This window comes from Peromyscus maniculatus, chromosome 23 (genome assembly GCF_049852395.1).
Source record: "Peromyscus maniculatus bairdii isolate BWxNUB_F1_BW_parent chromosome 23, HU_Pman_BW_mat_3.1, whole genome shotgun sequence".
Classification (NCBI taxonomy): domain Eukaryota; kingdom Metazoa; phylum Chordata; class Mammalia; order Rodentia; family Cricetidae; genus Peromyscus; species Peromyscus maniculatus.
In genome coordinates, this window is record NC_134874.1 from 37,399,976 (window position 1) to 37,427,760 (window position 27,785).

At 48.2% G+C, this 27,785-nt stretch overlaps 1 protein-coding gene across 22 annotated transcripts in view; it reads right to left on the reverse strand.

Annotated features, from left to right (window-relative positions):
• Trrap (transformation/transcription domain associated protein) overlaps positions 1 to 27,785 on the reverse strand; it is a 98,115-nt gene that overhangs the window by 47,562 nt on the left and 22,768 nt on the right. For 15 of the 22 annotated variants that reach the window (XM_076560727.1, XM_076560723.1, XM_076560720.1 and 12 more), the window contains 21 exons: positions 26,526 to 26,760; positions 25,060 to 25,429; positions 24,878 to 24,975; positions 24,116 to 24,310; positions 23,122 to 23,313; positions 22,156 to 22,321; positions 21,079 to 21,335; positions 18,403 to 18,603; positions 16,974 to 17,125; positions 14,368 to 14,567; positions 12,202 to 12,419; positions 11,899 to 12,096; positions 10,917 to 11,177; positions 10,170 to 10,331; positions 8,868 to 8,964; positions 7,508 to 7,629; positions 7,109 to 7,279; positions 5,882 to 5,950; positions 3,316 to 3,369; positions 3,167 to 3,187; positions 1,497 to 1,616 (listed from right to left, as the gene is read on the reverse strand). In XM_076560727.1, coding sequence (XP_076416842.1) covers positions 1,497 to 1,616; positions 3,167 to 3,187; positions 3,316 to 3,369; positions 5,882 to 5,950; positions 7,109 to 7,279; positions 7,508 to 7,629; positions 8,868 to 8,964; positions 10,170 to 10,331; positions 10,917 to 11,177; positions 11,899 to 12,096; positions 12,202 to 12,419; positions 14,368 to 14,567; positions 16,974 to 17,125; positions 18,403 to 18,603; positions 21,079 to 21,335; positions 22,156 to 22,321; positions 23,122 to 23,313; positions 24,116 to 24,310; positions 24,878 to 24,975; positions 25,060 to 25,429; positions 26,526 to 26,760 — 3,559 coding nt within the window. The remainder of the gene's footprint in view (positions 1 to 1,496; positions 1,617 to 3,166; positions 3,188 to 3,315; positions 3,370 to 5,881; positions 5,951 to 7,108; positions 7,280 to 7,507; positions 7,630 to 8,867; positions 8,965 to 10,169; positions 10,332 to 10,916; positions 11,178 to 11,898; positions 12,097 to 12,201; positions 12,420 to 14,367; positions 14,568 to 16,973; positions 17,126 to 18,402; positions 18,604 to 21,078; positions 21,336 to 22,155; positions 22,322 to 23,121; positions 23,314 to 24,115; positions 24,311 to 24,877; positions 24,976 to 25,059; positions 25,430 to 26,525; positions 26,761 to 27,785) is intronic. The other 7 variants (XM_016001231.3, XM_016001232.3, XM_076560724.1 and 4 more) reach the window with 3 other exon arrangements.

Sequence of the window (27,785 nt, forward strand, 5' to 3'; positions counted from 1 at the left end):
AGCTAAGTGCAGAGGATGGCTCCAAGTTTAAGTACACACAGCCTGGAATACTTAGGAAGACCTGCAAGTTGTTCTCGTCCTCCACATTTACACTGTGGCATGTGTATGCCCACACAACACACAAACAGGCAAGGAAAAAAATGATGCTTTCCAGCAATTGCTGTTTTGTTTTTTAAAAAAGAACCATGTTGGCCCCAATGCCAGACAAACGCTCCTCTCAGCCTTAATCAGAGAAGGTCTCTTTATAACTAACAACGAAGATGGGGGTTGGGGATTTAACTCAGTGGTAGAGGTTGGTCCTCAGCTCCGAAGAAGAAAGAAGAAAAAACAAAAAACAAACAAACAAACAAACAAAAACCCCAGTGATGTAGAGACTCGGGCAGCTCAAGGTGTCAAGGGTAAGAAGAGATGAGTAACCAGTCCTAAACAGGACATTCTCACTGTCCCCTCTAGGGCGCAGAGGTGGTTGTGAAATTAGCAACAGAAAAATAAAACACTAAGTTTTTCTCCCAGAAACAGGGAGATGGATGGGGCCTAGCCACTCGGTGGTGGTCTATCTCACAGGGCTGAGGCTGCGTAGGAGTGGGCCTGTCGATGGGCAGTCACGGATGGAGCTGTATCTCATGGGCCCCACCCCTCTCTGCAGGACTATTAGCTACTGATGGATTTGGGGAGATGGGGGTGTCACGATCTTCATGACTGACATGACTGGTGAGCCCACTAGGCTCCAGTGATCATTTCATGCCTGTGGTCACTAGGTTGGTCCTGGTTAAACTCGATGGGTCACAAACAATACCAAAAGAGCACAGAAAGGGGCTGTTGGTAGAGGGAGGATTGACAGGAGTGGGAGGGAGGTAAGAAAGGGTACTGGGTGAAATTAATCATGATGCACTATATATACATGTGTGAAATTGTCTAAAAACAAATTCAATTGATTCTTTTTACATAAATCCCCCTTAAAGGGAACAGTTCTTTTTTTAAAAAATAATTTATTTAAATTTATTTTTTTTGCGTTGGTATGAAGATATGAGATCCCCTGGAACTAGAGTTTCAGACAGTTGTAAGCTGCCATGCAGAGAACTGGGAACTTAACCTGGGTCTTCCAGAAAAGCAGCCAATGCTCTTAATCACTGAGCCATCTCTCCAGCCCCTTCAATTGATTTTTAAGACACAAAGTCTAAACTGAAGGAAAAAAACACCAAAACTAACTAAATAAAAGTTTTCAGCCACACAGCCACTGGGGTGTTTGCCCACGCTCCAGTTCACACAGGAACATGTTAACAGCGTTATGAAGGTGGTCTGGTCAAACTCAGTAGGTCACAACACAACAGAAAGCCATGAAATTGGAGGGAATGTGAAGGGCTACATATGATCAGAATGTGTTACATACGGTATGAAACTGTCAAGTGAATACATTTTAAAATAAATTACAAAATAAAAATACTACAAGCAATAGATGGAAGGCAAATCAGAATTAACCCGAAGTCTGGCCGTACCTCAATCAGCATGGCGCGCTCCGTCTTCATTACAACCTCTAACAAAGGTTTGACCAGCGTTTGAGGTGCAGCTGGGATCAGATGGAAAAGGTTTATAATCGCCGAGCAAATCTTCATTTCCTAATGAATAAAACCAGAAACCATAATGATGAGCTTTGTGAATGGGGAGAGCAATCACTACAGACCCTGCTACCATCTAGCTACATTCACAAGGCTGGCCACCGAAGCAAAGAGTCAACATGGAAAAGCCACAACTTACCAGGCTGACATCACAACTGCCCTCGACCTTCAGCTCACCTGTCTCTGGGGGATAGGGCTCAGTGTGCCTGGCGTGTGTACTGTGCCTTTTGTTTTCAGGGCACTGACAAGTGGCAGAGCTGACCCTGTGTGACCTAGCTAGGCCTTCTCATGGAGGCAGGGACCATCAGTCATCCCGAGGTGTGAGAGTGCCATCCACTTGTCATGTGTACTGCTAAGACACCAGGTTCTGAGAGCACAGAGTCTTTCTGCCCTCAAAACCCAGCCAAGGAAGTTTAAAAAAAAAAAAAAAAATGTTTATCCAGAAACTAAACCCCATCGTGAGTAATGACTGGGATTGGTGATGAGCATCTGTCAGCCAGGCTAGAGAAAAGCTGACACATGGCTGTGCTGGGTCTTGTTAGTGTGCGGGGACTCCTGAGCTTTGCGCTATAATCATGTGCAGACCACTCAGTGCTGGGCCGCTCCGAGGGTCATCTCAACACCCCAATCTCAGGCCAGTTTTTCTTCTGCTGTTAAGGGACATTTCTCCCTGGCTGCTAGGCAGGGAAGAGCCCAGAGGGGCCACCATGTTCCATGTGTGAGCTGTGTCTGTGGCTCTTAGGGACAAAATGGGGATGAGAGACACTGGCCAGCAGGAGCCTGATGCAAGGATGAGATGCTGCTTAAACATCAAAGCAGGAAGTGAGCTCTAAATAAACTGCTCAGAATCACCCTACCTCACTTTTAAGTCTTTAAAGAGAGCACATTCTCTCCTGAAGTTACATTTAAACAATGGCAATTTATGCCATAGATTTTTTTTTCAGCAGAAATACTGAAAAATTCTCCTTTGCTTTCTGCAAGACTGCCAGAAGGTGTTATCATCCCCATTTTGCAGAGAAGGGGAAGCTGAGCTCAGCTGTCCAAGGACACAGTGCTGTAACTGCATCAGTGTGGGGGCATGCGTGAGAGCAGGTGTGTGTGTTAGGAGAACAGCTTCTTTCTAGTCTGAGGGAACTGGTGAGTCGTCAAGGGACAGAGTGTGCAATCATCCCCAACTTGTCGAAGGCCTGGACATCCTGTGAGGACTCTTCTCAGGAGGCTGCTGGAGGCCTGCCCTTGTCGTGACATTAGGACAGGGGAGTCTGTTCAGTCTCAGCTAGCAGTGAGAGACTGCAATTCTGACACACAGAAAACACAAGAACTTAGGATCTGGTTTAAATGTCCTAATGGAGAGAGAAGAACATGCTTGGCATCCGGACAGTTCACAGCAATGATACTACGACAGCTCCGCCACAGACAAGACAGTACAGGTCACCGCACTCAAGGGCACAAGGCACTCTGTCCACTACAGGGTCACAACACAGCTAACGAAGTCACGGCAAAACCAATGCGACAACGACCCCCTGCTGCAGCTGCACTGCAGTTCTCACCTCTACCCCTTCCATGGCAGGCTGAACCAAAACAAAAGGCACAGCATGAAAAAACGGGCAACCAGACGGTAAGGAGACAAGAAAAAGGAAAAATCAAAAGTGTTCTTCACATTGCAAGTCATAACTGACTTAGATAAGGTTGCTCTCACCTCAAACTGACAGAATGGAGACAAGGAGCACCTCCCGCACTCTGAAATGCTCTCCTGAGGATGGGGAGGAAAATCATCTTTTTCTATTGATGTCATTGACAGAGAAACTTGCCACACACTCACACACAGGCAGGGTTATTGGGGTTAACAGGACAGTACAGGCACGGTAATCAGAAAGCACACAGCAGTTAGACGCTCTGAAGCTGTTGCCCGCCTTCTACCCGCATAAGTCATCAGCCCTTGTAAAGGTCTCACAGACTGGGGTTCTTTCCTAAGTCAAAGGTTGAAATTGACCTTTGCAGAATTCTTGGGCAAGGAGAGAAATGGTAAAACTTTGTTGTATGCAAACACACTTTAAAGACTTCCTTCTCAGAGTGAATATTCAAGATTTTATGTCAAGTGCTGAAACAGTTTTAAAAAAAACAAGGACAAAATTCTTCCCCAGCTCAGCAGGAGAGAACCAGGCAGTACAGCCTCACCCCCCAGGCATGTCTAAGCCCCCAACCCATGAAGAGCACTTGGCCATTAGTGCAACACCTTCCCCCAGAACATTAACTGCCAACCTGAGACAGCCTAGTGTCTCACCTGGGACTTCCCACATCAGTCTGGCCTGTGGGCATATCTCGGAGAACTGCTTCCATTAATTGATACAGGAGGGCCCAGCCCACTGTGGGTGGTACCATGGGAGCCAGTCTGGGAACAAGGCAGCAAATTGTGTTCCTCCATGGTTTCTGCTTCAGGTTCCTGCCCTGATTCCCTCAGTGATGGTCTATTAAACTATAAACTGAAATAAATCCTTTCCTCCATAACCTGTGTTTGGTCAGAGTATTTTATCACAGCAACAGAGAAAAAACTAGAGCGTCCCCAGAGGTGGGCTATGTGGTCAAGCAGTCTCTGTAAAACCAGCACTGTGCATGTGTGCACAGGTGTCACACATGGTCCTGTGTAGGCTTAGTGTCAAAGAGGCCACCAAGACATGGAAGATACCAAAGCTCCATCCCCAGAGAAATCAAATTACAGAGGAGCTTGTGTTTATCTTTCAATCTGCTATGCATGTATTCAAGTGTGGCGTCTAACTAAGAACTCAAGAGCCGAGCAGTGGCCTGGCCCTGGGTGGAAATAATAAAGCCATGGTCACCCACTCTGCCCCGCTGTTCACATAGGGCACTCACTGCACAAGGACAGTGCCCCATGCATGGGGACATGTCTATACCCTGCTTTCTCAACCCATACCTCCAAATAACATTCTACAGAAGTTCATAGTATTGTTTTAACTCCATAGAAGTCATTTACTCACACATTAGATTTCCGGCTTTTTGTTGTTGTTGTTCTTAAAACATTTTTCTTACTACATTCATTTATTGGATGCAGGCACACACCAGGGTATGTTGTGGAAGTCAGAAGACAACTTTTAGGGTCCCAGGGACTGAATTCAGGCAGCTAAACCATCTCACAGACCCTCTGATTTTTGGAGAGTTAATTTAAATGTCTTTTCTAGAACTGACTATGTGTTTTAAAGATCCAGTTTATTTTTTGAAGGTCTGTGTAGGTATCTAAGAGATGAGATGGGAGAGCCAGCAGAGGCTGGCTGCACCCAACCCAGGGCTCAGGCTCCATCAGCTCTCTCTGCTCTGCTCTCCTACCTGACACCTCATTTGATTTTTAATATACAAGTAAGAAATCTTCCCATGGGCCTTAAAGGAAAGAAGTTTAAAATCCTGGCTGACCTCTGCTTAGCTGGCACCTCAGAAGCAGCAGAAACAGGACACAGAAACAGAACACCTTGAATACAGGACGTTCAAAACAAACGACACAGTAAAGCAAAAAAAAAAAAAAAAAAATATCCCAGGTTGTTCTGAGGCAACGCATCAACAAGGAAGCACAGGGACAAGAGCCATGCCCAGGGGGTCCGGAATGGGGACCCACTATCAAACTTAGAGAAAACACTGTAAAAATTAGCATATACAATTTTAGAGTCAAAACAGCAAGAAGCTGGCATTTGTAAGAGACAAGAGGCTTTCAGGCCAGACATCAGATATTTAAGAAGACTTAGTTATATTAGTTTCCCTGGAAACAATGTCGATTTGCTGTGTGCGCTAGTCATTTAATTTGTAATAAACAACGGAGGTGTGAGGAGGCTGTTCCTAGAAAATAGCCATGCTGGTATTCGTGGAATGCTTTATGAAGTCCCAACGAATCTGGTTCTTATCGGGCACTTAGTTAGACACCAGAAAGTGACTGCCGACTGCTGAGCGAAGGGAAGCATGGAGAGGAAAGCTGGCTGGGAAGGACCACTATGTAACAAACAACAGAGAAGATACAACCTTGCAAAGGCTGGTAAAATGGAAACATACTGTATACTTCTGGAATGCTCGTAACAGAAACGTCACATTAAAGTGAGCAAAGGGGAGATCGGAAAGAAACACAAAGGAGGCTGTTCAGCCATTAGGAGCGCTGCAGCACACTGCACATCAACTGTGATCGCTATTTCTGGCGTGCATCACCGTTAACTGCCATATCAGCTGTAGAGCGTGGGCGCCCTCCCAGAAACAAGCTAGTCACTCACGTTTCCGTCACTCCTCTGGCCCCCTTTGTGGGTGATGACCACCACTTCCATCCACTTGCGCAGATGTTGCTGTTGAAAAGAGGAAAAACCACATCCTCAGAACAACTTCCCGAGAAATCCTGCCCTTCAGCAGAAACCTGCAGTCACTGATCTCCCTTGTGCTCCCATTACAGAAACACTCTAGTCATCCAGCACGAGACTGACAGGTTTGGGGTCTTGTTCTGGAACAAAAGGCTGAGCTTCAGCTGGAGGCATCCTGACTGGCACCACAGTTCCAGTTCCCACCACTGTTCTCTGGATCCCATGTCAGACTGGGGCGGAAGCAGAGACTTCATCTGGACCAGGAGCTTCAAGGTCCTTGCTGTGCACAAGCCCATGTGTATTCATGAGAGGTGGGGCTGAGGGCTGGGGATGAGGGGCCCTTGTAGACACTGGGACGTCTAAGGGACTGGAAGGAGAGAGAGTGTGCTCTAGGAAGATGAGGCCAAGGGCTCTGCCAGCTACTGTGGCTGAAGGGAATCTGGGGGGTGTGTGTGTGTGTGTGTGTGTGTGTGTGTGTGTGTGTGTGTATGTGTGTGTGTGTGTGTGTGTGTGTGTGTGTGTGTGTGTATGTGTGTGTGTGTGTGTGTGTGTGTGTCACAGTAAGATAAACATGGATTCCTTTTGATCAGAGGCTGGAGAAAGGACTCCAGTTGCAGATCTGTTAATGAACGAAGTATCATGAAGCTCAGTAACACCATGCAGAAGCCTCTGAGCAGCGATAAAAATGGTATGCTAATGGACAGAGCATGTAGATGACTAAAGAACTGAAAAAACTGTCACATGTCCTATACAAATGCAGACCACCTGGAGGGACACACAGGCCACCTTCGGGAGGGGAGACAGGGTGGGGAAGAAACTGAGTATTTTTACACCTTCTGGAATTTGTTTTATTTATTTATTTATTTATTTATTTATTTATTTATTTATTTATTTATTTATTTATTTATTTTGAGACAATGTCTCCCTGTGTAGCTCTGGCTGGCCTGGAACTCGCTGTGTAGACCAGGTTGGCCTCAAACTCACAGTAATCCACCTGCCTGTCTCCCAGAGTGGGACTAAATGAAAGAGTGCACCACCACACCCAGCCACCTTTTGCGTTTTAAACAGTATGAATGTTGTTTATTTCTACAAGTCTTTTCATTTATTCAGTGCATTATGGAATAAGTTTAAATCCATATATCTTACCATCATCTGATCGCAAAACTTATCGTTGAAGGAATTGGGGAAGAGCCGAGTAACAGAGGTCAGCCGATTCACAACATTCAGTGTCAAGCTCCGATAATCTCCCAGCATCATCAGCAAAGGCCGCATGTGCGTATGAATCTGATCTACTTCTATGGTGGCACCTTCCAAAAACTAGTCAAAAAGGAAAGTTACCCAGAGAAACAGGTGGCAGACAGAGTAACGGAATGAATCAACTCCAACAGGGAATGTCAGTTTACCCCTGGGAAAAGGGAGCATTGATTCAGGCATCCCAGGAAGTACTGACAGACTGGGGCTCAGCCTTACTGCGTTTCAAGATTCTTTACGACATGGGCAGAGACGCTGCAGCCCAAGGATTCCAGGTGTGGCTCACATACTCACCTTCCTCATGCAGGCTTCTCCAGCCTCCTGCAGCTCACTGTTGGTGGAGTTGAGGGCCTTGAAGAGTGCAGCGATGATTTTCTCCCTGGATTGTGGTAGGTAATTGCAGGCAGCGAGGGCATCTTTGGGAAGAAAAATAAGTACAGTTTTCATTACTCACCCAAGAAACAACTCAGTAATTTTCTTCTCTAAAGGATCCTACCAATCACAAACCATTAGCCCTCCTTCCTATTAGCTGCCATGAGAAAGACAAAAGAGCTGGGCTTGGTGGTGCATGCCTTTAATCCCACCCAGCACTAGGAGCTGGGGCAGGTGATCTCCGAGTTCAAGGCCAACCTGGTCTACACAGCAAGTTCCAGGATAGTCAGGACTACACAAGGAAACCTTGTCGAAAAACAAACAAACAAACAAAGACAGAAGAATATGCGATCTTCCATTAAATTGGTCCGTGGGGTACTTTTTTAGTTAATGATAATGTGAGAGGGCTCAGCCCACTGTGGGCGATGCCATCATGGGCAGGTAGCCTTGGGGTATATCAGAAAGCAGGCTGAGCAGCCACAGGGAGCAAGGCAGTGAGCACTCCTCCATGGCCTCTGCTCCAGCTCCTGCCTCCAGGTTCCCTACACCATGGACTGTAAACTGTAAGATGAAATAAACCCTCTCCTCCAAGTTGCTTTTGGCCATGTTCTTATCACAGCAACAGGAACCTAACCAGGACAAGGATAAATCAGTCCTGACCTAGCACATTTCCCCTAACAACGAAAGCTCATTTGTGGTGAAAACTGAGAGGTAACGGGATTCAAACACTCTTTCTGTCATTAAGAACCCTCTAAAGGGGGTGGGAGGGAGAGTTCAGTTGCTAACTGTGCATACTGCTCTCAGAAAGGATCCAACCTCAGTTCCCAAAACCCACATAGGCTAGCTCAACACCTCCTGTAATTCCAGCTCTAGGGGACTGAATGTCCTGTTCTGGCCTCCACAGGCATCTGCACACAGACACACACACTAACAAAAATAAATCTAAAAAAAAAGGGGCCAGGCGGTGGTGGCGCCCGCCTTTGATCCCAGCACTCAGAAGACAGAGGCAGGTGGATCTCTGAGTTCGAGGCCAGCCTGATTCAAGAAATTCACAGAATAAGGGTTTAATGCAGAGAAAAAGTCCATTTATTAAAGATAAAACTACTTAACTACTTAAATCCTAGCAATGTTGGTACAATTTGACAACCAACACAATTTCTGCTTCTATCTTTGAAAGACCACACAAGACTAGACATTTTAGGTTAACTACGATGAAGGCTGCCAGCTCCTTTGTATGATCATTCTACGCTCTACAGCTTGATTCTCACGGGCATGCACTTACTTAATGCCGCGATCCGTAAAGGCACGAGTGACGGAAGGCTTTTGTAACAGGGCAGCTTGGTCAGGGCCGCATCCTCGGCCTCACACAAATTCAGCAGCTAGCATAGAAAAAAGAAGCTTTTAGTTTGTCCTACTTCTCCGCGGGGAACAGAAAGATTCCAAGTTACACACAGCATCAATTTGCCACAAACACTGCAATGAAATTAATCCAGAAACTCAATTCCAAGCCTAAAGCATTTCAACAATCAACTGAGGCCCTGCTTCCTTACCCTAAAGTCAAACTCAGTTAAGCCACCCTACCTCACACCTGACTGGCTGTGATACCATCAGTTCTCTGTCAACACTAGAATAGTCAGTGTTTCCCCATGGACTGACAGGCCACAGGGCACATGGTCTCACGTCCTTGTGATGATCAGTTTTAATTGTCGAATTGGGAAGAAGAGTGGGTATGTTTGTGGGGGACTGCCTGATTATGTCAATTAATGTAAGACGCCTTAGCCAGAACCAGGCAGTGCCATTCCCTGGGCACAGGCCTTTCTCTCTGCTGACTGTTCACCATTCCTGCCTGGACCTGCTTGCAGTGATAGACTACAAGCGGGAACTGTGAGCTAAAAAACCCTTCTCCCCGTAAGTGTTCTTTGCCACTGTTTTTTTATTACCACAGCTGTACAGGAAAGGATACAGGGGGATGCCAATGGCCACTGGGAAGCCACCAGCTACAAGTCCACACTTGGTGGCTCATAGGCACCTTTGTGTCCAGTATCTAAAACATGCTTTTTCTATTAATATTTCCCCTTTCTCCCTACTCATGTCTTGGAAAACTAGCTTTTAAGCTTTACCATCTCTTTTAAAAATTTAGTTGTACTTTTCTATGTGTATGAATGTTTGCCTGAATGGATGCATGAATACCTATGTGCCTGGTGCCCAAGGAGGCTAGAACAGAGTTGTACCTCCTGAAGGTGGAGTTACAGACAGCTGTGAGTTGCCATGTGGCATACATGCATGCATACACACACACACACACACACACACACACACACACACACACACACACCACTAAGTAATAAAATATATTTAAAATCAAGTTGGAAGTTGTAGATGCTAATCCAGAGCAAGGCAACACTGGGTTGATACCTCTGGGTACCACCTTTCCTTGGATCCCCAGAGCGACACACCTGCTCCAAGTGCTGTGCCAGGCTACAGCTGCTTATCCCTGCAGCTGCCCAAGCCTGGTCTGAAAGCTGCCTGACATCACGCACAGGCTAGCAGTCGGTCATCAACATCACACCCGCACACACCATACCTCTGTGTAGAACACCTTGTGCTCCACCACATTGAGATCCATCGTGAAGAGCCGAGGCTGCAGCGTTGTACAGAATGTGTTGCCCTCCATCAGACCAATCTGCGCATTAGCAGGCTGGTGACGCAACAGGTGCTTCTTCGGTGGAACCATGTCCTGAAGGACCTAGAAAAAAACAAACAGGGGTGCCACTCGTCAGGTGCCCCTCAAAGCAAAGGCCTTTCATCTTCATATTCCACAGTAGCCACTTTGAAAACGGGGACAAGAAGTCATTACAGAGGCCTAAACTTTCATTAGCGGGAGGATATATCATGTTAGAACTACAGTGTAGGGCTGGAGAGATGACTCAGGGGATCTTCTAGGGGTCCTGAGTTCAATTCCCAGCAACCACATGGTGGCTCACAACCATCTATAATGAGATCTGGTGCCCTCTTCTGGCACACAGGGATACATGCAGGCAGAACCCTATACATAATAAATAAACCTTAAAAAAAAAAAAAAAGAACTACAGTGAAGACCATGTCAATACACTTAGCTCCTCACACTCGAGTGACCTCACAAAAACAACAACAAAATTTCACACGCTGATACACACCCAGGAAACCAGCCTTCTTTCTATTCTTGCTAACAGCTGTGGACACCAAGCGGTACTTGCAGCTCAGATGTGAAGCACACAGATGTGAAGCACACAGATGTGAAGCACACAGATGTGAAGCACACAGAGCCCCACTGTCTGTGCCAGAATCTTACCTCTTTGTGTGGCTCCATAATCACTGTCACACTTTTCCCAGTGACCTGGGCCAGGACCTGTAGCGAATGCATGGCTTGCTTTCTCACAGTTGAGTTTGGAGAGGTGACCTCACGAACCAGATCATGGGTCACATGGTGAAAAGATTTCTCCTGAGCCGCCACAATCTCTTCAGCTTTCTCCTCATCTTTTAGAGGCGTTGCACACCTCATCAGGAGCTGCTCCAGGGTGGTCTTTGCCATGGCAACTGCCCCATTGGAAACCTGGAGGTGGGAGAGGCCTTAGAAGGAGTGTAGGGTGATGCCACTCACCAGACTCCCAAGTCTACACACATACATTGGGAGGATGGAGCTCATGGCCACTGTGCCAGCTTCAAGGAGAAAGATCACTAATCTACTTGGCACATTTGGGTCAAAATTACCTCCTTGTAGGTCCTTCCTGTTTGCCCTTCAGAAAAGGTCATCTAGACATGACCTTGATCCTGGCAAACCCACCAGATTCTACCAGGGCAAGGGAGATCTGCATGGGTTCATAAATAATGAATGACATGCCTGGGGCTAGCAATATGACTCAGAGGGTAAAGGAGCTTGCCGTCCATCCTGACCACCCCAGTTTGATTCCTACATGCTAGAGAAGAAACTCCCACAAGTTGTCCTCTGCCCCCAACACTCACGCTGTGGCAAGTCACCATTCAATAAAGTATATAAACAAAAACTAAGAAACAAGAAAAGCAATGTCACCCCTGTGGGGACCTTTGCAGTGCCCAGGAGGCAGCATTCCCTTCAGATCCACTCTGAACCGAGGTACCAGGGACAGTACCTGGAGATAACATGAGTTAGGAGCTGCCCCTCTACCAGATGCTATCATGAGACCAAGTGTCAAAGCCTTTAGCTGGAGAGAGTGCCCGAGACCAAGAGCTCTGCAGGCAAAGCAGCTCTTCGCGAGCAGTGCCACTTCTGAGCCTCGGGGGCACCCGTAACCTACCTCTCCAGTCAGGTCCATCATAACGAAGAGCAGGGCTTTGAGGAATGTCTGCTGGTTCTGGAGAACCCACGTGAGCGGGAGCCGCTCCATGAGGAACTTGATGGACACCACACCCCCCAGCTTTGCATACCAGGCCTGCTCATAGCAGCAGGCACACAAGCGCTCCACGATGTAGGAGAAGAGCGGCAGCTGGCATGCCTGGAGAGAAACAAGCCGGGAGTAAGATGGCGCCACCATCCTGAAGCTACCAGATTCTAGAACAAGCACCTTCAAACTTAGAGGACACTGTTCAGATGCCCTTACCCTCTCCTTTGAGCCCAGGATGATGCTTGCCACATCAAATATCACAGCTAAGGCCACCTCCCCAATCTTGCACAGCTCTTTTTCTTCATAAGCCATACAGATAGCTATTGCATCAATAAGGACCAAGGGATCCATTCCTTTGGACCCGTTTTCTTCACTGTGGAACATGGCGGTGCTGGGCTGGCTGCCCACCTGGTAGCAGGGTAGCAAGAAAGGACCTGGAAAGAGAGGGAGCAGGCACACAACAAAGCGGAGGTCACTCATAGGGACACGCATGACTTCCAATTACAACTCCGCTTTACTTTCCCCTGAGGTTCAGGACTCACTGAAGCCAGCACAGGTATTCTAATTACATTTTGTTATTCTGTAGACTGTATGTGGGCATGCATGTGCCATGGTCCACATGCCATGGCACACATGCAGAGGTCAGGCACAAATTGCAAGAGCTGGTTCTTTCTTCCCCTGTATGGATTCTAGGAACTGAACTCAGGTCCTCAGGCTTAGCAGTGAGCACCCTTACTGGCTGAGCCTTCTCACCAGTCCCAGAACTAGTACTTCAAACAACCTCCATTAAACTGCAATTGTTTGAAAATCAAGTAGTCTAATTCCCATTAAGGCTGTTTTACATTGTATCATTTTTCAATTGTTTCAGTCAAAATTCAAAAATGAGGCTGGGCAGACAGCTGATTCAGTAGCATGCTTGCACAGCACTCACAGAGCCCTAGCATGTATAAACCAGACTTGCCGATACACATCTGTATCCCCAGAACTCTCCAAGTAGAAGCAGGAGCATAGGAAGCCCAGAGTTCTACTCAGCAGGTACTAGGTTCTTTTAAAAGAAACAAAGATGTGAGGAGCTAGATGGCTGGCGGGTAAAAGCACTGAGCTGAATACAACCCCCAGGGCTCAGGGGAAAGACAGAACTGACTCCAAGAACCTATCCTCTGACCTCTGCGAGCTCAGTGAGGCACTAAATGCTTGTACTCATACACAAATACACACAGCAGTAATAAATCTTTAAAAACTCAAAGATGTGCTAGTTTACAATGAGAACAATTAAGTATCTTTTAAATACCATTATCAGCTACAGCCCGGGAATGACTGGTCCTGATCCAGCCATTCCAGACAGTAACAAAAAAAGCAAGTGACAGCTATACCCTAGAATACACGTGGTCACAGAACAACTTGAAAGCAGTGTCTCTTGGGTCCCCAGCCCTAGACCACACAGAAGTTAGCAAGGTTAACTTTGAAGACAATGTTACCACCGAGAAACACCATGAAACAACTGCTGTTCAGTTGCACAGTTCTGACTGTTCCAGCCAGGAGAATGCAGAGAGCAGAGTTCATCAGTGTCCCTAGTGACCACAAGCTCTAGGGCTCTGAGGTGAAGTAAGTGGGGGACGTGCTACTCAAGTGTGGTCTACAGCTGTTACTCCTTCTGGAAAGACACAAAAATCTGAGAGCATGCTTTAAGAAACTTAGTGGCAGCTGGCGGGACCACAGACATTGCTACTGTGTTTGTAAAAGCACAGTTTGTAAGAATGGGAACATTCACAAGTAGTCCTGCCAACACTGTGAGCTCACGAGGGCCGCCAGAGCAGAGGCTCCGGGTAGCAAGAATAATGTGGGTAACAGCCAGGGGCAGACATAAACACCACAAAGGAGGCATAAGGAGCTGGCTGAGGGCACTGAGTGACAGGGGCAGAGGGTTTACCTTAAACATAACCAGAGAGGGGAAGAACAGAAACCATCTTGTTTTAGTGGGAATTATTTATTTCTGTTGAGTGTGCACGTGTGGGTGTGAGGGCATGCACGTGGGAGCCTGTGTGTAGAGGTCAGAGGACAACTTGTGAGAGCCAGTTGTCTCCTAGCATTTGGGTCCCTGATGATTGACCTCAGGCTTGGCAACAAGTACCTTCATCACTGAGCTATCTCGGTAGTCCATCCACTTTTGTTTTACCTACAGTTTGTCCAATATACCCAGACGTAATTCCCACAAAATGCGAAGAGCCTGAAACTTGAATAAAGCCTGGTAATAACTTGCACAGAGCTCACCACTGAGATACCAGTTCGTCAATGAAGGCCATGAGAGGAAAAGCCTCTGCCGCTGCTGTCCTCACGACAGCTTGTCCTGACAGGCCATGCCGCCACAAGCCCCAAACTCACCACACTGCTGGGCCACCGCTACCATGGTGTAGTGGCGGATCAAGCTGGCTACGAAGGGCAGGGCGCTGGGCCGCAGGTCTTTGATGACTGCGGACATGAACGCCCCAGTCAGGGCCTGTTCAAATGTCTTCCGGGCTGGAGTGTCCTGGGCTTTGTAGCGGTGTGATATGATGACATTGGGAATGGTCTTTTCTGTAAAGCTGAAAGACATAATCACATTCATCACCACACCCAGTGTGTGAGCAGTTTGGGGTCACAAGGGCTCTCATGAAGAGTGGCCTGAGTAATTTCACCTTTGCTCCAATTTCAGCAGGATTTGGTACAAGAAATGGCCTTCATTTTCAACAATTCTTGTCAGTGTTTCAAGAGACAGCGAATTATATTCTACTTCACATAAGCACAGATTTGGAAGTAAACTATGAAATGGTGGCAGTCGGTATTTTGTCATTATTTCCTACTTTATGTGTCAAGGCTGCTGTGATGGCTGAGTGGCCAAAATCACTGGCCACTCTTTTTAAAGATACGTCTGCTTTCGTGTGTTTTGCCTACATGTACCTATGTGTGCCATGTGCACACCTCTGTCCATGTATTTTAGAAGAGGGCCGTGGGTCACCTAGAACTGGAGTCATAGAAGACTGTTGGGCCGCCACGTGGGTTCCAGAGTCTGAATCCAGGTCTCTTAAACACTGAGCTATCGTTCAGCAAAGGTACGAGTTCAAGCCCCGGCATCCACTCGGCAGCTTACAACCATCCAAAAACTGTACGAGGAATCTGATACCTCTTCTGGCCTGAGGGCACCGGGCTGCCCATTGTGTACATACGTGCATACAGGCAAACACGCACATACACAAATATATAAAAATACATTTTTTCAAGAGAAATAAAGGTTGTTTTTCTCCAGTCACCCACTGCAGTATCTGGAGAGGCACTGCTAGTGCAGGTGTCATGGATGGCAATGCTGCTTCACAGAGGTGCTGGAGACAGCCTGCTTTCTCTGTGGCCTGGCCTGTGAAATCTGCAAGGCTCCCAGGCCCATCTTTGAGTGCTTGCATCCAACTGTGATGAGCCTGTGCATGCTAAATTCAGGGAGGCCCCTTGTGACGATGAGAACAAGCAATCAGGGGGGTGGGGAGGTTTCTGTAAAGCTATCAAAGGAGAGACTCCTCTGGCTGCAGCTGTGCAGTGGTTAAAAATGACGGCAGAGACCTCGCAAAGACCTCGGGGCAAGACGTAACCTGAGAGTACAGTACACAAACTTTAAAATCTGGGGCTAAAAAAACATGGGGACTGGAGGATGGCTTGAGTGCTTGTTGTATAAGCAGTGAGGACCTCGTTCCAGTCTCCAGAACCTGCATGAAGAGCCAGGTATAGACCCACACATGATTATAACAGCAGCACTGTGGGGAGAAGGGGGTGGCACAGGAGGATCACAGGGGCTCGCTAACTGCCAGCCTAGACCCTGAAGTCCTCTGGCCTCCCTGCATAGACAGCAAAAAAAATATGGATCATTTTTTTAATGTAATTTATTTATTTTTATTTTATTTGCATTGGTGTTTTGCTGCATGTATGACTATGTGAGGATGTCAGATCTTGAGTTACAGACAGTTGTGAGCTGCCATGTGGGTGCTGGGATTTGAACCCAGGTCCTCTGGAAGAGCAGTCAGTGCTCTTAACCACTGAGCCATCTCTCCAGCCCCGGATCATTTTTTTTTTTAAAGTTGTGTGTGTGTGTGTGTGTGTGTGTGTGTGTGTGTGTGTGTGTGTGTGTGTGTCCAGGAATGGCGGCACACACCTTAATATCAGCACTGTGAAGGCAGAGGCAACTGTGGGTTTGAGATGAGCCTCGCTTACACAGTGAGTTCCAGGTCCATCTCCAAAATAAAGCCAAATTATAAGGAGTAAATCAGTGATGGCGTGGGAACAAGAATAGGTCTGCCACCTTTCACAGGCTGAAATACGGCTGTCGGCGGAGCACTTGCCTGCTGCACAAGAAACCTGTCACCTAGCACCTGTGAGCTGGAGGACCATTCAAGTAATCCTCAGGTACACACTAAGTTTGAGGCCAGCCTGAGCTGCATGAGACCCTGTCTCTAAACACAAAAAGATTTTAAAAAGCTATGCCAAACATAGGGACATGACCCTAGACTCTATGACGGCAGGGCACACAACGAAATGATCTAAGACCAACTCTACTGTAGGTGTCCATGTTCTCTCCACTTTCTCTAAGACCATGGTTCTCAACCTTCCCAATGCTGAGACCCTTTAATACAGTTCCTCATGCTGTGGTGACTCCAAACCATACATTTATTTTCATTGCTACTTCATAACTATAAGTTTGCTACTGTTATGAATCATAATGAAACAGATACACAGGACATCTGATATGCAACCCCTGTGAAAGGGCCATTTGCCCCCTCCCGGGGGTCATGACCCCTATGTTGAGAACCATGGCTCCAGAGGCTTCCCTGATGCATCACTTGGTAAGTTAAATGCTACCTTGACCTTAAAGGGGCAGGCACACTCCTAACGGACTCCTGGAGAGTCACTTCTGTCCCTAACTTCAGGAGTAAGCTGCACCAGTCCCAGGAAATGGCCCGAGCACATACTTGGGGTGTGCCAGCAGCTGGTAGAGCGCATGCTTGTTGTCATCCAGGCTCATCATGGCCACCAGGAAGCACCTGATCACCTCCCAAGCCTGCCTCCGATAGTAGGGCTCTGTGTTGGCACTTTTCAGGCAGTCCAGGGCGGTCTCAATGGCCTAGGACAAAAAGCACAGAATGTATAGTGTGTGCTGTTGCTGTCTTCTGGGGAGAGGCGAGCAGGGCAAGACTACAGGCAACACAGCAAGAGCTCGGAAAATGCAGACAGTGAAGAAAATAAGGAGCTGCGTGGCTCCAGATAAAATGCACAGGAACTCCAGCTTTAAAACTTTACTTTTAGCCGGGCGGTGGTGGCGCACGCCTTTAATCCCAGCACTCGGGAGGCAGAGCCAGGTGGATCTCTGTGAGTTCGAGGCCAGCCTGGGCTACCAAGTGAGCTCCAGGAAAGGCGCAAAGCTACACAGAGAAACCCTGTCTCAAAAAACCAAAAAAAAAAAAAAAAAAAAAAAAAAAAAAAAAAAAAAAAAAAAACTTTACTTTTATTTATTTTATTTATTATGTGTCTGTGTGCATCTGTCTATAGGTAATGCATATGTTGAGTACAAGTGTCCACAGAGGTCAGAGGGTGACTGATTCCGTAGAGCTGGAGTTATAGGCAGCACCTTGGATGCTGGGAACTGAGCCTGCAGCCTCGGCAAGAGTAGCAAATGCTTGTAAGTGCTCAGCCAGTCCCCCAGCCCCTCATTCATGGTTTAATGACCAATGGGAGACAACCAGAAGTCAAACTGGAAGGTCTGGTGTGGCAGGCTGTCCTCTCACACACCCAGCCAGGTCTGAAGCTCACGAGCTTTTGAAGGTACACATGCTTGCCTGCCCTAAAGTTGAAACCTGAAAGATGGCTTTCTTATGCTTTTACTGCTCTTTGAAAGAGAAAGCCATCCATCCACCAGCTCCCTCAAACCTACACATCTGCATGTGGACACATGTGCACAGAGAGAAAGAAACAGAGACAGAGAACACAGAGGTACAATTTTATACTAACTCATTTCCAAAGAGCCAAGAAGGAGAACAGGAGGGTTAGGACAAAAAATGGGAGAAAACTGGGCCCTGGTATACCAGGGGCGAGAGACAATTATAGATCTGAGTTCTCAATGGCCCTGGAAATAAGGCCCAGCAAGATCCCAACAGAGCAGCAACTCAGGTGAGCTGGTCATTGGCAGAACTCTGCCCTCACTCAAGGTCCTAAACTCCTGTTTAACACCATTCCACTGGCCCACGAGCATTATGCAAGCCCCCTCCCCAGCCAAGCAGATCATCAGGTAACTCCTGGGCTGAGAGAGAGTCCCTCCCTCAACATAGGCTCACGCACATATTTTATACTGAGATCAGTCTTCTCAGAGCAAAACACGATCCCCTGGGCAGCTCCTGACTTTACCTTCTCCATGGGAAGCTGGAGGGAGGCTTTGCAATCAGAGAACTCCACGGTAATGCTGGGGCCTTGAACTTCAGTCACAACATAGTGCAGCTTCTGGGACTCCTTCAGCATCTTCCTGTTGCTGCCGCCAAACTTCCCGAGCACGCGGTAAGCCACGTGGGAGATGCTGTCTGCAGGGTTGCGCAGCGTGCGCCACAAAGCCTAAAATATGAACGAACTTTCATTGGGAGCTTGGCCGGGCAGCAAGCTTCACAGTTTGTCAGACGTGAGGACTCTTCCTCCTGCAAACGCCCCTCTTCTTGGGGAGAAGTCAATGATAACACAGTCTTACTTGTTTTCCTCCAGGGAAGTTCTGTCTTCACCAAACAAACATATGTTGGTGCTATTTTATACAAAAGATGTCACAGATAAATAAATCAAAGGGTTGGGATGGAGAGATGGCTCAGCAGTTAAGAGCACTGGCGGCTCTCCCAGGGGACCCGGGTTCAGTTCCCAGCCCCCCCACGCTGGCTCGCTACTCTCTGTAACCCCAGTCCCTCTTCCGGCCTCCTTAGACGCCACACAAATGTGATGTAATTACATGTAAGCAAACACTCATACACATAAAGTACGTGAATCTTTAAAATAAAAGGTTCAAGCGTCAGAGTGAAAAGCTATAATTATCAGGTATGAAGTGGGATGAGGCTCAGGGTGACCTACTGAACATTCTTGTCCTGGACTTTTTTCTTCTATTTAGAAACATGACAAATAAATAATTCCATCAGAGGAGGGTAAGGGTATGGTAGGGTCCCTGAGAGCCAGGGAAAAGAAAAACAGAAAACAGCCACAAGGGCCAAGCAATGCCCTTAAATATGCAAAAACTTAACCACACCTCTCCTGCAACCCCTCCTTGCTCAGAAAGCCGTCCTGACGCACAGCGAGGCCACCATGTGGGTGGTTTAGTCTCTGCCAAAATGCTTATGTGAGACCTTGTTACATCCCCAGAGTGGCCCTCCCTTCACATCCGGGCCATCTTTAGACCCAACCTTAGGGTTTTACGATGGCCAATAGAATAATGTTAACACAAGCCAGGCTTGTTGGTGAACACCTTTAATCCCAGCACTTGGGAGGCAGAGGCAGGTGGATCTCTGGGTTCAAGGCCAGCCTGGTCCACAGGGAGAGTTCCAGGACAGCCAGGGCTACACAGAGAAACCCTGTCTCACAAAACCCAAAACAACAACATTAGCACATTATGAGAGACCAACAAGCAGAGGTCACATAAAGCCCACCTCTGCTCTGCTCAGCACTCGCTGTCTTGAGGCCTCAGCATGCTGGATCTGTGTTTGTAATACCGTCTGAAGCAGGACTGGAGGGTTAATAAGCTTAGCTGTGCTCTGCCCAGCAAATACTTGTACAGCCTACTGCAGAACACTGTGTACATTGCCCATGCATCCCCTCATCTGAATGACTCATGTCTCAGAATTACTGTTGTCCTGGTTTTAGGTCTCTTTTCTTAACTTCCATCACAACACTCATTGGTGGGAACCAGCCAGATTCAAGCTTAACACGGAATCTTGGTGCATTTCCTCCCACCAAGCAAAATCCAGTTTCTCTCAGGTTCTTGCAAGTCAAACCACTGAGGATGGGCTGTGAGGCCCCTGCCTCAGGGAGGCGTCTTCTGCTTCTTAGGCGGGTGAGGGCAGCACCAAGGCTCAGTGGGTGATCAGGAGAGACAGCACTTGTCTTGTGGGTTACCGGGCCCCCAGAAACTAGGAGGGACCTTTAACCTCACCGAGGGTTCTCGTGTGAAGCCAACTGAGGCCCAGCCCTCCCTCAGCCCCAGCAGCCACCCCGCTTCCACCCTCCCTGGCTGGCCACATATGTGCAGGTCAGAACCGCCGGCAGGGCTCTCAGAGCAGGCCCTGCAGCCTCCCCTGACGGGGGCCCCGTGCCATCTTCTTTCAGAGATCACCTCAGGCTGGGCAGGGAAGGTGCCAGCCGGCCCTCCAATCCGGCTAGTCTAGAGTCGCCAGTGTGCAGGAGCTGCTGAGCCTCCACATGGAGGGCTGCCTGGGAACCCTACACTAGGGGGCAGGAGTAAAGAGTTCCCTGCCACCAGTGACTACCAATCCCATCACAATCACAGTACAAAACAAAGTGAAAAACAGGATACTTAACACCTCATTTGGGTTTCTCTGTGTGGTCCTGGCTGTCCTGGAACTCACTCTGTAGACCAGACTGGCTTCAAGCTCAAAGATCTGCCTGCCTCCCAAGTGCTGGGACTAATGTCGTATGCCACCACCACCCAGCAACATCTGATTTCTAATGAACAAAAAACCCCCTAAGACTTCAAAAAAACATTGCATTATCTGTTCTTTTTCTCTTGGGGTGAGGCGGGGCAGGCAAGACGCCCATCAGCTGCCCTGCAGTTTCATCGTTTTACTATGAAACCGAGAGCATGTGGATACAGGCAGGTTCTCTCTGGGAGCATCAGCAGCTATACAGCACCCATACCATCTGCCTTCACACTGGCTTATGGAGACTACACTAGCGATAAACACTGGTTAGTACATCCCAGGGCTCGGCAAGCAAGCATCACACAGTCTGCCTCTGACTGAGTACAGTGACTCCTTAGGACAAACTGGAGGTGTGAAGAGCTGTTGCCCCCTGCTGGTGCAGAGGAGGAAGTACACTTACCTGCATGAGCTCTGCACGCACAGGCTGAATGTGGTCATAGAGGAAATCAGGTTGCAGGTTGTCTACACACAACTCCAGGGTCCTCAGGCCTTGGCTGACCAATGTCTGAGAGCCATTGAGGGCAGACACCAAGGGGTCCATCAGCATGGGCAGGTAGGGCAGCAGGGAGCTCAGCCGCACCGGCACTGTGAGACACAGCTCCACAAAGAGGTCCTTCATGTGCTGCTTATGCAGGCCACTCTGCAACATGTTCAGGCCTGGAGACAGGGTGGGAGGGCAGGTTACTTCCCTAATGCATCCTAACGCATGCAACGTCAGCTGCTCAAAGTCACAAGCTGTAACAGACAGCCTGTTACACCTCCTGGGATGGATCTAGGCAAAGAGAAAAGAACCAGACCAGGTAGGGGCTAAGCAGGTACAAGGGCCACCTGCTGGGGGATGGTCTGTATGGCAAATGTGTTGCTCTGATTGGTCAATAAATAAAACACTGATTGGCCCGCGGCTAGGCAGGAAGTATAGGCGGGACTAACAGAGAGGAGAAAAGAAAGAACAGGAAGGCAGAGGGGTCACTGCCAGCCGCTGCCAGGACAAGCAGCATGTGAAGACACCGGTAAGCCACGAGCCACGTGGCAAGGTATAGATTTATGGAAATGGATTAATTTAAGATATAAGAACAGTTAATAAGAAGCCTGCCACGGCCATACAGTTTGTAAGCAATATAAGTCTCTGTGTTTACTTGGTTGGGTCTGAGCAGCTGTGGGACTGGCGGGTGACAAAGATTTGTCCTGACTGTGGGCCAGGCAGGAAAACTCTAGCTACAGCCACCCAAGGTATACAGTGGAAAACTCAGAAGTATTTTACACTCCACACCATTTGTACAGAGGTAATACTACAAAAAACGTAAATAAGGCCTTGACATGACAAGTCCTATGTGGTTTGATTATAGAAACTAATAAAAGTTATTTTCTAAAATGGGTGGGCTTCCTAGCACCCACCCACCTCCCATGAGCTGTACCAGGCAGAGAGCATGAGCCCAGCAGTCAGTCAAACAGATGCCCGTCAAGACACTGCACTCACCTTGGAGGAGGTTCGGGAGGAGAGGCAGAAACTCCTGATACAGGAGGTCATGGCTGCCGCCTCCTATGGATCGGAAGAGGGCACGGAGCAGTAGGAAGTAGTTGTAAGGCTCCTTGGCGGTCTGCGCCAGCTCCATGGAGCTGTTCACAATCTTGTGCAGGTGAGGCTGTGCAGAGGGGGGAGGTCGGTGAGCACAGGGAGGAGTCTCCACGCCCTCCGATGAGAGCTCTCACAACACTGCCATCAGCAGCATGAAGAGCTTCTTTCATTGGGAGCAAAAGAATATAACAACCGGGTGGTTTCGGCTATCTAGCTATGAGAGATCCACTTAGCAGGTTCCCAGATTTCTGTACCGTTACCTGAGGATGGAGTTTTCCTCTAGGTTTTTGAGATGGGGCCTCATGTAGCCAGGCTGGCCGCAAGTGTGCTAAAGTAGATGAAGCTGCCTTCATCCTACTGCTCTACCTCCCAAGTGGCGGGTCACACACTAGGCCTGCACCCTCGGCTGTGGCCCTGAATTCTCACTGTCACCTGGCAGAGCAACCAAGCATTACCGAGTACGACCTGAACTGCTGTTGGCATGCAGCCCTCATCTGCAGCACACCGAATTTAAAGAGCGTTTACACATGTAAAAATGGGGTCACTTGCCGGGCGGTGGTGGCGCACACCTTTAAATCCCAGCACTCGAAGGGAGAGCCAGGTGGATCTCTGTGAGTTGGAGGCCAGCCTGGTCTACACAGTGAGATCCAGGACAGGCATCAAAACTACAGAGAAACCTTGTCTCAAGAAAAAAAAAAAAAAAGAGTTGCTGCAATTTCTGTTCAAAAATGAAAACAATAAAAGCCCCAGCACCCCAGTGGCCCTCAGAGCGGGGTGCACAACACCTCCAGCACCCCAGTGGCCCTCAGAGCGGGGTGTACATTACCTCCAGCACCCCAGTGGCCCTCAGAGAGGGGTGCACATTACCTTCAGCATCTGCTCGTTTTCAGCTGCAAACAGGGACACTGAACCAAAGACCAACTTGAACAGCTTGAGGTACAAGTTGGAGAGTTCCACGTTGGAGCCCATTTCTGGCAGCCGGTCCAGGAGGTACTCTACCAGGATTGTAGCAAACAGAGCCGAGGTAGTAGGATTTGCCAAGAAGGAGTTGGCAACAATCTGTCAAAATAAGAAATGCCCATGACAAAAATAACCCCCTTCCCCAAAGCAGCTGCAAAAGGCAAAGTAATGAGTTTCCAAACAAAACCCACTGGTCGCAGACTGCTGAGAAAACTAACCCTGCCACGTGAGACAAGCCGCGTCTCCTACCAGCAGAGCACGGAGCTTTAGACCTGCCGTTCCCCTGCCCACCATCCAACAATGACGGGTACATCTAACACCCGTTAGCGTCTACTCTTGAAAGGAGCCTGCCCGAGGCATCCGAAGGCTTGAAAACTTTCTCAAACATCATTACCAATACTCCCCTACAAACACATCCTTGGGTACAGCGTTTGTTTTTTTTTTCCGAAGATTTTTATGTATACAGTGTTCTGTCTATATGTATGACTGCAGGCCAGAAGAGGGCACCAGATCTCATTACAGATGGTTGTGAGCTACCATGTGGTTGCTGGGAATTGAACTCAGGACTCCTGGAAGAACAGTCAGTGCTCTTATCCAATGAGCCATCTCTCCAGCCAAGGGACAGCATTTTTTTTTTAAAAGCTTCAAAGTAGATGAGTAAACACAAAACATTCAATATACAGAAAAGTTAAAGTGAACACGGAAAGAATATAAAAGGGGTTGGCAAGATGGCTCAGCAGGTAAAGGCAACTACCACCACGCCAAGTTCCATCCCTAAGCCACATGGTGAAAGGAGAGAACTCACACCCACAAATTGTCCTGTGACCTCCAACACACACACACGCACATGCACACACGCACACACGCACACGCACACATGAATATAAAAAGGAGTTATTACCTGAAGAGCGTAATTCTTTGAGATCCTTTCTACCATGTAAGGGACTGTAGTCTGGAAGATCTCCTTGAACGTCAGGGGGTTCATCATGGTGAAGACACCAGCAAAGTGCTCCAGCACCTCCTTTTCCTCTTTCATCCTCACAGTCTGGCAGTTGGCTACTCGGATGTATGTCTGTCCATTTCCTGCGATCTGGACCTAGAATGGGGGAACCACCCCGTCGTTAGAACGGAGCACCTTCCATTGTATATATATTTCTTTACAAAATCACAAGATATACACTTAAAACGGGGCACTGAATTCAACAATAAAGGCTATTATCCTCCTTCTAAATCACTATTCTTGCCTCAGTTTTGAAAAAGAAGAAACTAGGTGTTTACATCAGGAAAAACAACAAAACAGTGAGTAAACTTAAGAAGCCCGAGAGGCAGCTCAGAGGGTAGAGAGAGGTACCTGACAACCTCCATTTGATAATAAATAAGCCCCTCACCCCCTAAAGGGCTTTCGTCAGAGTACTTCACCACAGTAACAGGAGGGAATTAAACACCAACAGGCAGGAAGCCTGGGTTTGATCCCCAGCACACATAAACCGGTGTGATGATGCACGTGTGCTATCCCAGCACAACGCGAAGCTGGGCAGGCCACGCAACAACAAAACCAGACCCGTCCCACCTGGGAGTGAAGTCCAAGGGCCTGTTCTGCCACTAGACCCCGTTCTAAGGGAACTTTCCACACTCAACAGCACGGTTTGCAGCCACTTCATACCTGATAAATATCCAAGGCTTGCATTGCATACTTCACGAGTTTGATGTAAATCTGAGTTTCTTTGGGTTGTAACTGCTTGTTAGGAATAAACTGAGCTTCTAGAAGAGAGAGAATACATTAAAACCTGGCAAACACACCAACTGAAAATGCTGTCGGTCTAAAAGGTGTAAGAGTAGAATTACCACCAGGTGCTTTACACGACGTTATGCCCCACGTGATGGTCTTCACTCCGCAGACCAAGGTCTTCACCAAACTCCGGCAATCTGTGACTTGGAACGTTTGCTTATCTTCCTTGTCCTTTTCTCCTTGCTTCTCAAATGGAGGCACAGGGGCCGGGGTCACTGGGGTAGCTGGGGTAGCTGGGGTTGGGGGTGGAGGAGGGGCAGGGGCAGGCACAGGGGCTGGGGAAGGTGCTGGACCAGGGGCAGCAGGGGCCGTGGGCACCCCAGGCAGTGCGGCTTCTGCAGCTCCCAGTTCAGATTGAGGCTTGCATTTCTTAAAAATGGCCGAGAGCTGGTACCGGGCAATGGTGTGGAACTTGAGGACAAAAACCTAATGGCAAAAGAAATTAGGGTCAGGGAAGGAGCCAAAGTTAATAGCCAAACATCTGAAACCCTCTGAGGTCATCCTGCCTGTCACTAAACGGACGCCGGAAGGGATGACTGCTCAGTCTGGAAAGTGCCTGCCTTGCAAGCGTGAGGACTGTCGCAGTTCTCAGAGCCCACGCAGAAGAGCAGGGTATGGCAACATGCTCTTGTAAGCCCAGCTCTGGGGAGGCAGGCACAGCAGGGAACTCGGGGGCTGCTAACTAGCCAGCAGAGGAACTACAGACCAACAAGACCTTGTTTTAAAAATACAAAACACGCCGCAGAGATGGCTCAGCTATTAAGAGATCATACTTCTCTTCCAGAGGACCAAAGATCCATTCCCAGCACTCACGTGGGATGGCTCAAACTGTCTCAAACCAGCTCTATTGTAATCTAAAGCCTCTGGCACACATGAACATATACACAGGACACGGACACACACACACAATTAAAATTTAAAATTAAATCTTTAGAAAACCCAAAACAGAGCCAGGCAGTGGTAGCTCATGCCTTTAATCATAGCACTTGGTAGGCAGAGGCAGGTGGATTTCTGTGAGTTCAAGGCCAGCGTGGTCTACAAAGTGAATTCCAGGACAGCTAGGGCTACACAAAGAAATCCTGTCTTGAAAAACCAAAAACAAAAAAAAAACCCAAAAGGCAAAGAAAAGAAAAACCGTAACATACAGTAGATGGCCCTTGAGGACATCTAAAACGGTCCTGTGGCCCCACACACATATGCACAGAGGTCAACAGCTGCTGGTTTCCGAGCTGGGTGAGCAGGATCCAGCTTTGACTCAAGACTGTTGGAGTGGCGCTCCAGTGCCATGGAAAACCTTTCATCCCTCCCCAGCACTGACACTAACTGGGGTGCCCCCAGGCTGGGGAACTCTCGGGAGCCCTGCCACACAGATGCTGACTATCCCGAGACTGAAGAGAAACATAGAGAGATAAGCAGCTTCCGAGCATGGCTGCCGGCAGCAGGGGGACCCAGGGTTTGAACAGTGTGCTCTAACTCCCACAGCCAATTAACAATGCGTGAGATAAATCAAAGCAGCGGGCACCTCCAGCATCCTCATCAAGACATCTCTGCCATTGCCGCTCTCCTGCTCACTCTTGGAGCGGATGCAGTCTACCAGGTTCAGCAGGAGTTTGCAGGACATGGTTTGGATGCTACTGGGCAGGGACTCATCATCGATGTTCTTGGCAAAGAGCTGGACGGCGAGGGAAAGGTCACTGAGGGGCAGGTGCTGGCGAACGTGATGCACAAGGTCAGCAAGTGTGCTGTAGGCGAGGGGTCTGCAGGAAGAGACGCCATCAGTGTATTCCCTGTAGTCACTGCTGGGACTGCAGGGCTAAGGGGGGAGGGTCCAGAGGACCTTAGTGTCCACCCAGGCCCTTGTGCCTCTCCCAGCTGCTCAAATGAAAGGCCCAATCTTTCTCGTCATGCTTCACTCTACACACTGAAAAGCTAACTTTCATCCAAGTCATAAAGACTGTCCCAGTCGGCTCTTTTGGCGCTGGGATAAAACACTCTGACCAAAAGCAACTTTAGGGAGGGAAGGATTAGTTGGCTTACAATTCTAGGTCACAGTCTTATCACTGCAGTAACCCAGGAAGGAATTCAAGCAAGAGCTTGAAGCAGCAACAATGGGGAGCCCTGCCTACTGGTTGATACTCTTAGCTTTTCTACAACCCAGGATCACCTGCCTAAGAATGGTGCCACCCACAGTGGACTGGACTCTCCTACTAATTAGCAATGAAGAACATGCCCCATAGACATGACCACAGGTCAAACTGACAGGAACAACTCTTCATCGAGGTTCCCTCTTGTTAGTCAGGGAACTCTCTAGATCAGCTACTGACAGTTGATGGCTTCTTGGCAAGGACAAATGTTCTCTCTAAGCAGCAGTTCTCAACCTGTGGGTCAGAAACCCTTTGGGGTTGAACACCACTGCTCTAGACTATGTCAAGTCAACAATAATAACTAACCAGGAAAATACCTAACAGGTACTGGCAGATAATGCTAACCATAGCATAAATGATCACCAGCTTGTTCATGTACTGAGTGGGGCTTGTTGTTCAAACCGTGGGCCAGACATGGTGGTGCACACCTTTAGTCCCAGCACTCAGGAGGCAGTGGCAGGTAGATCTCTGTGAGTTCCAGGCCAGCCATGGCTACAGAGTGAGACTATCTCAAAATGTTAACTAGTTAATAGGCTAATGCTCTACACGTTATGACACTGTATGCACATACATTTCCTGGGTCATTAAAACATGCATGTTGTCCACTGACCTCTACACCTTGGCACGAGTGCATGAGC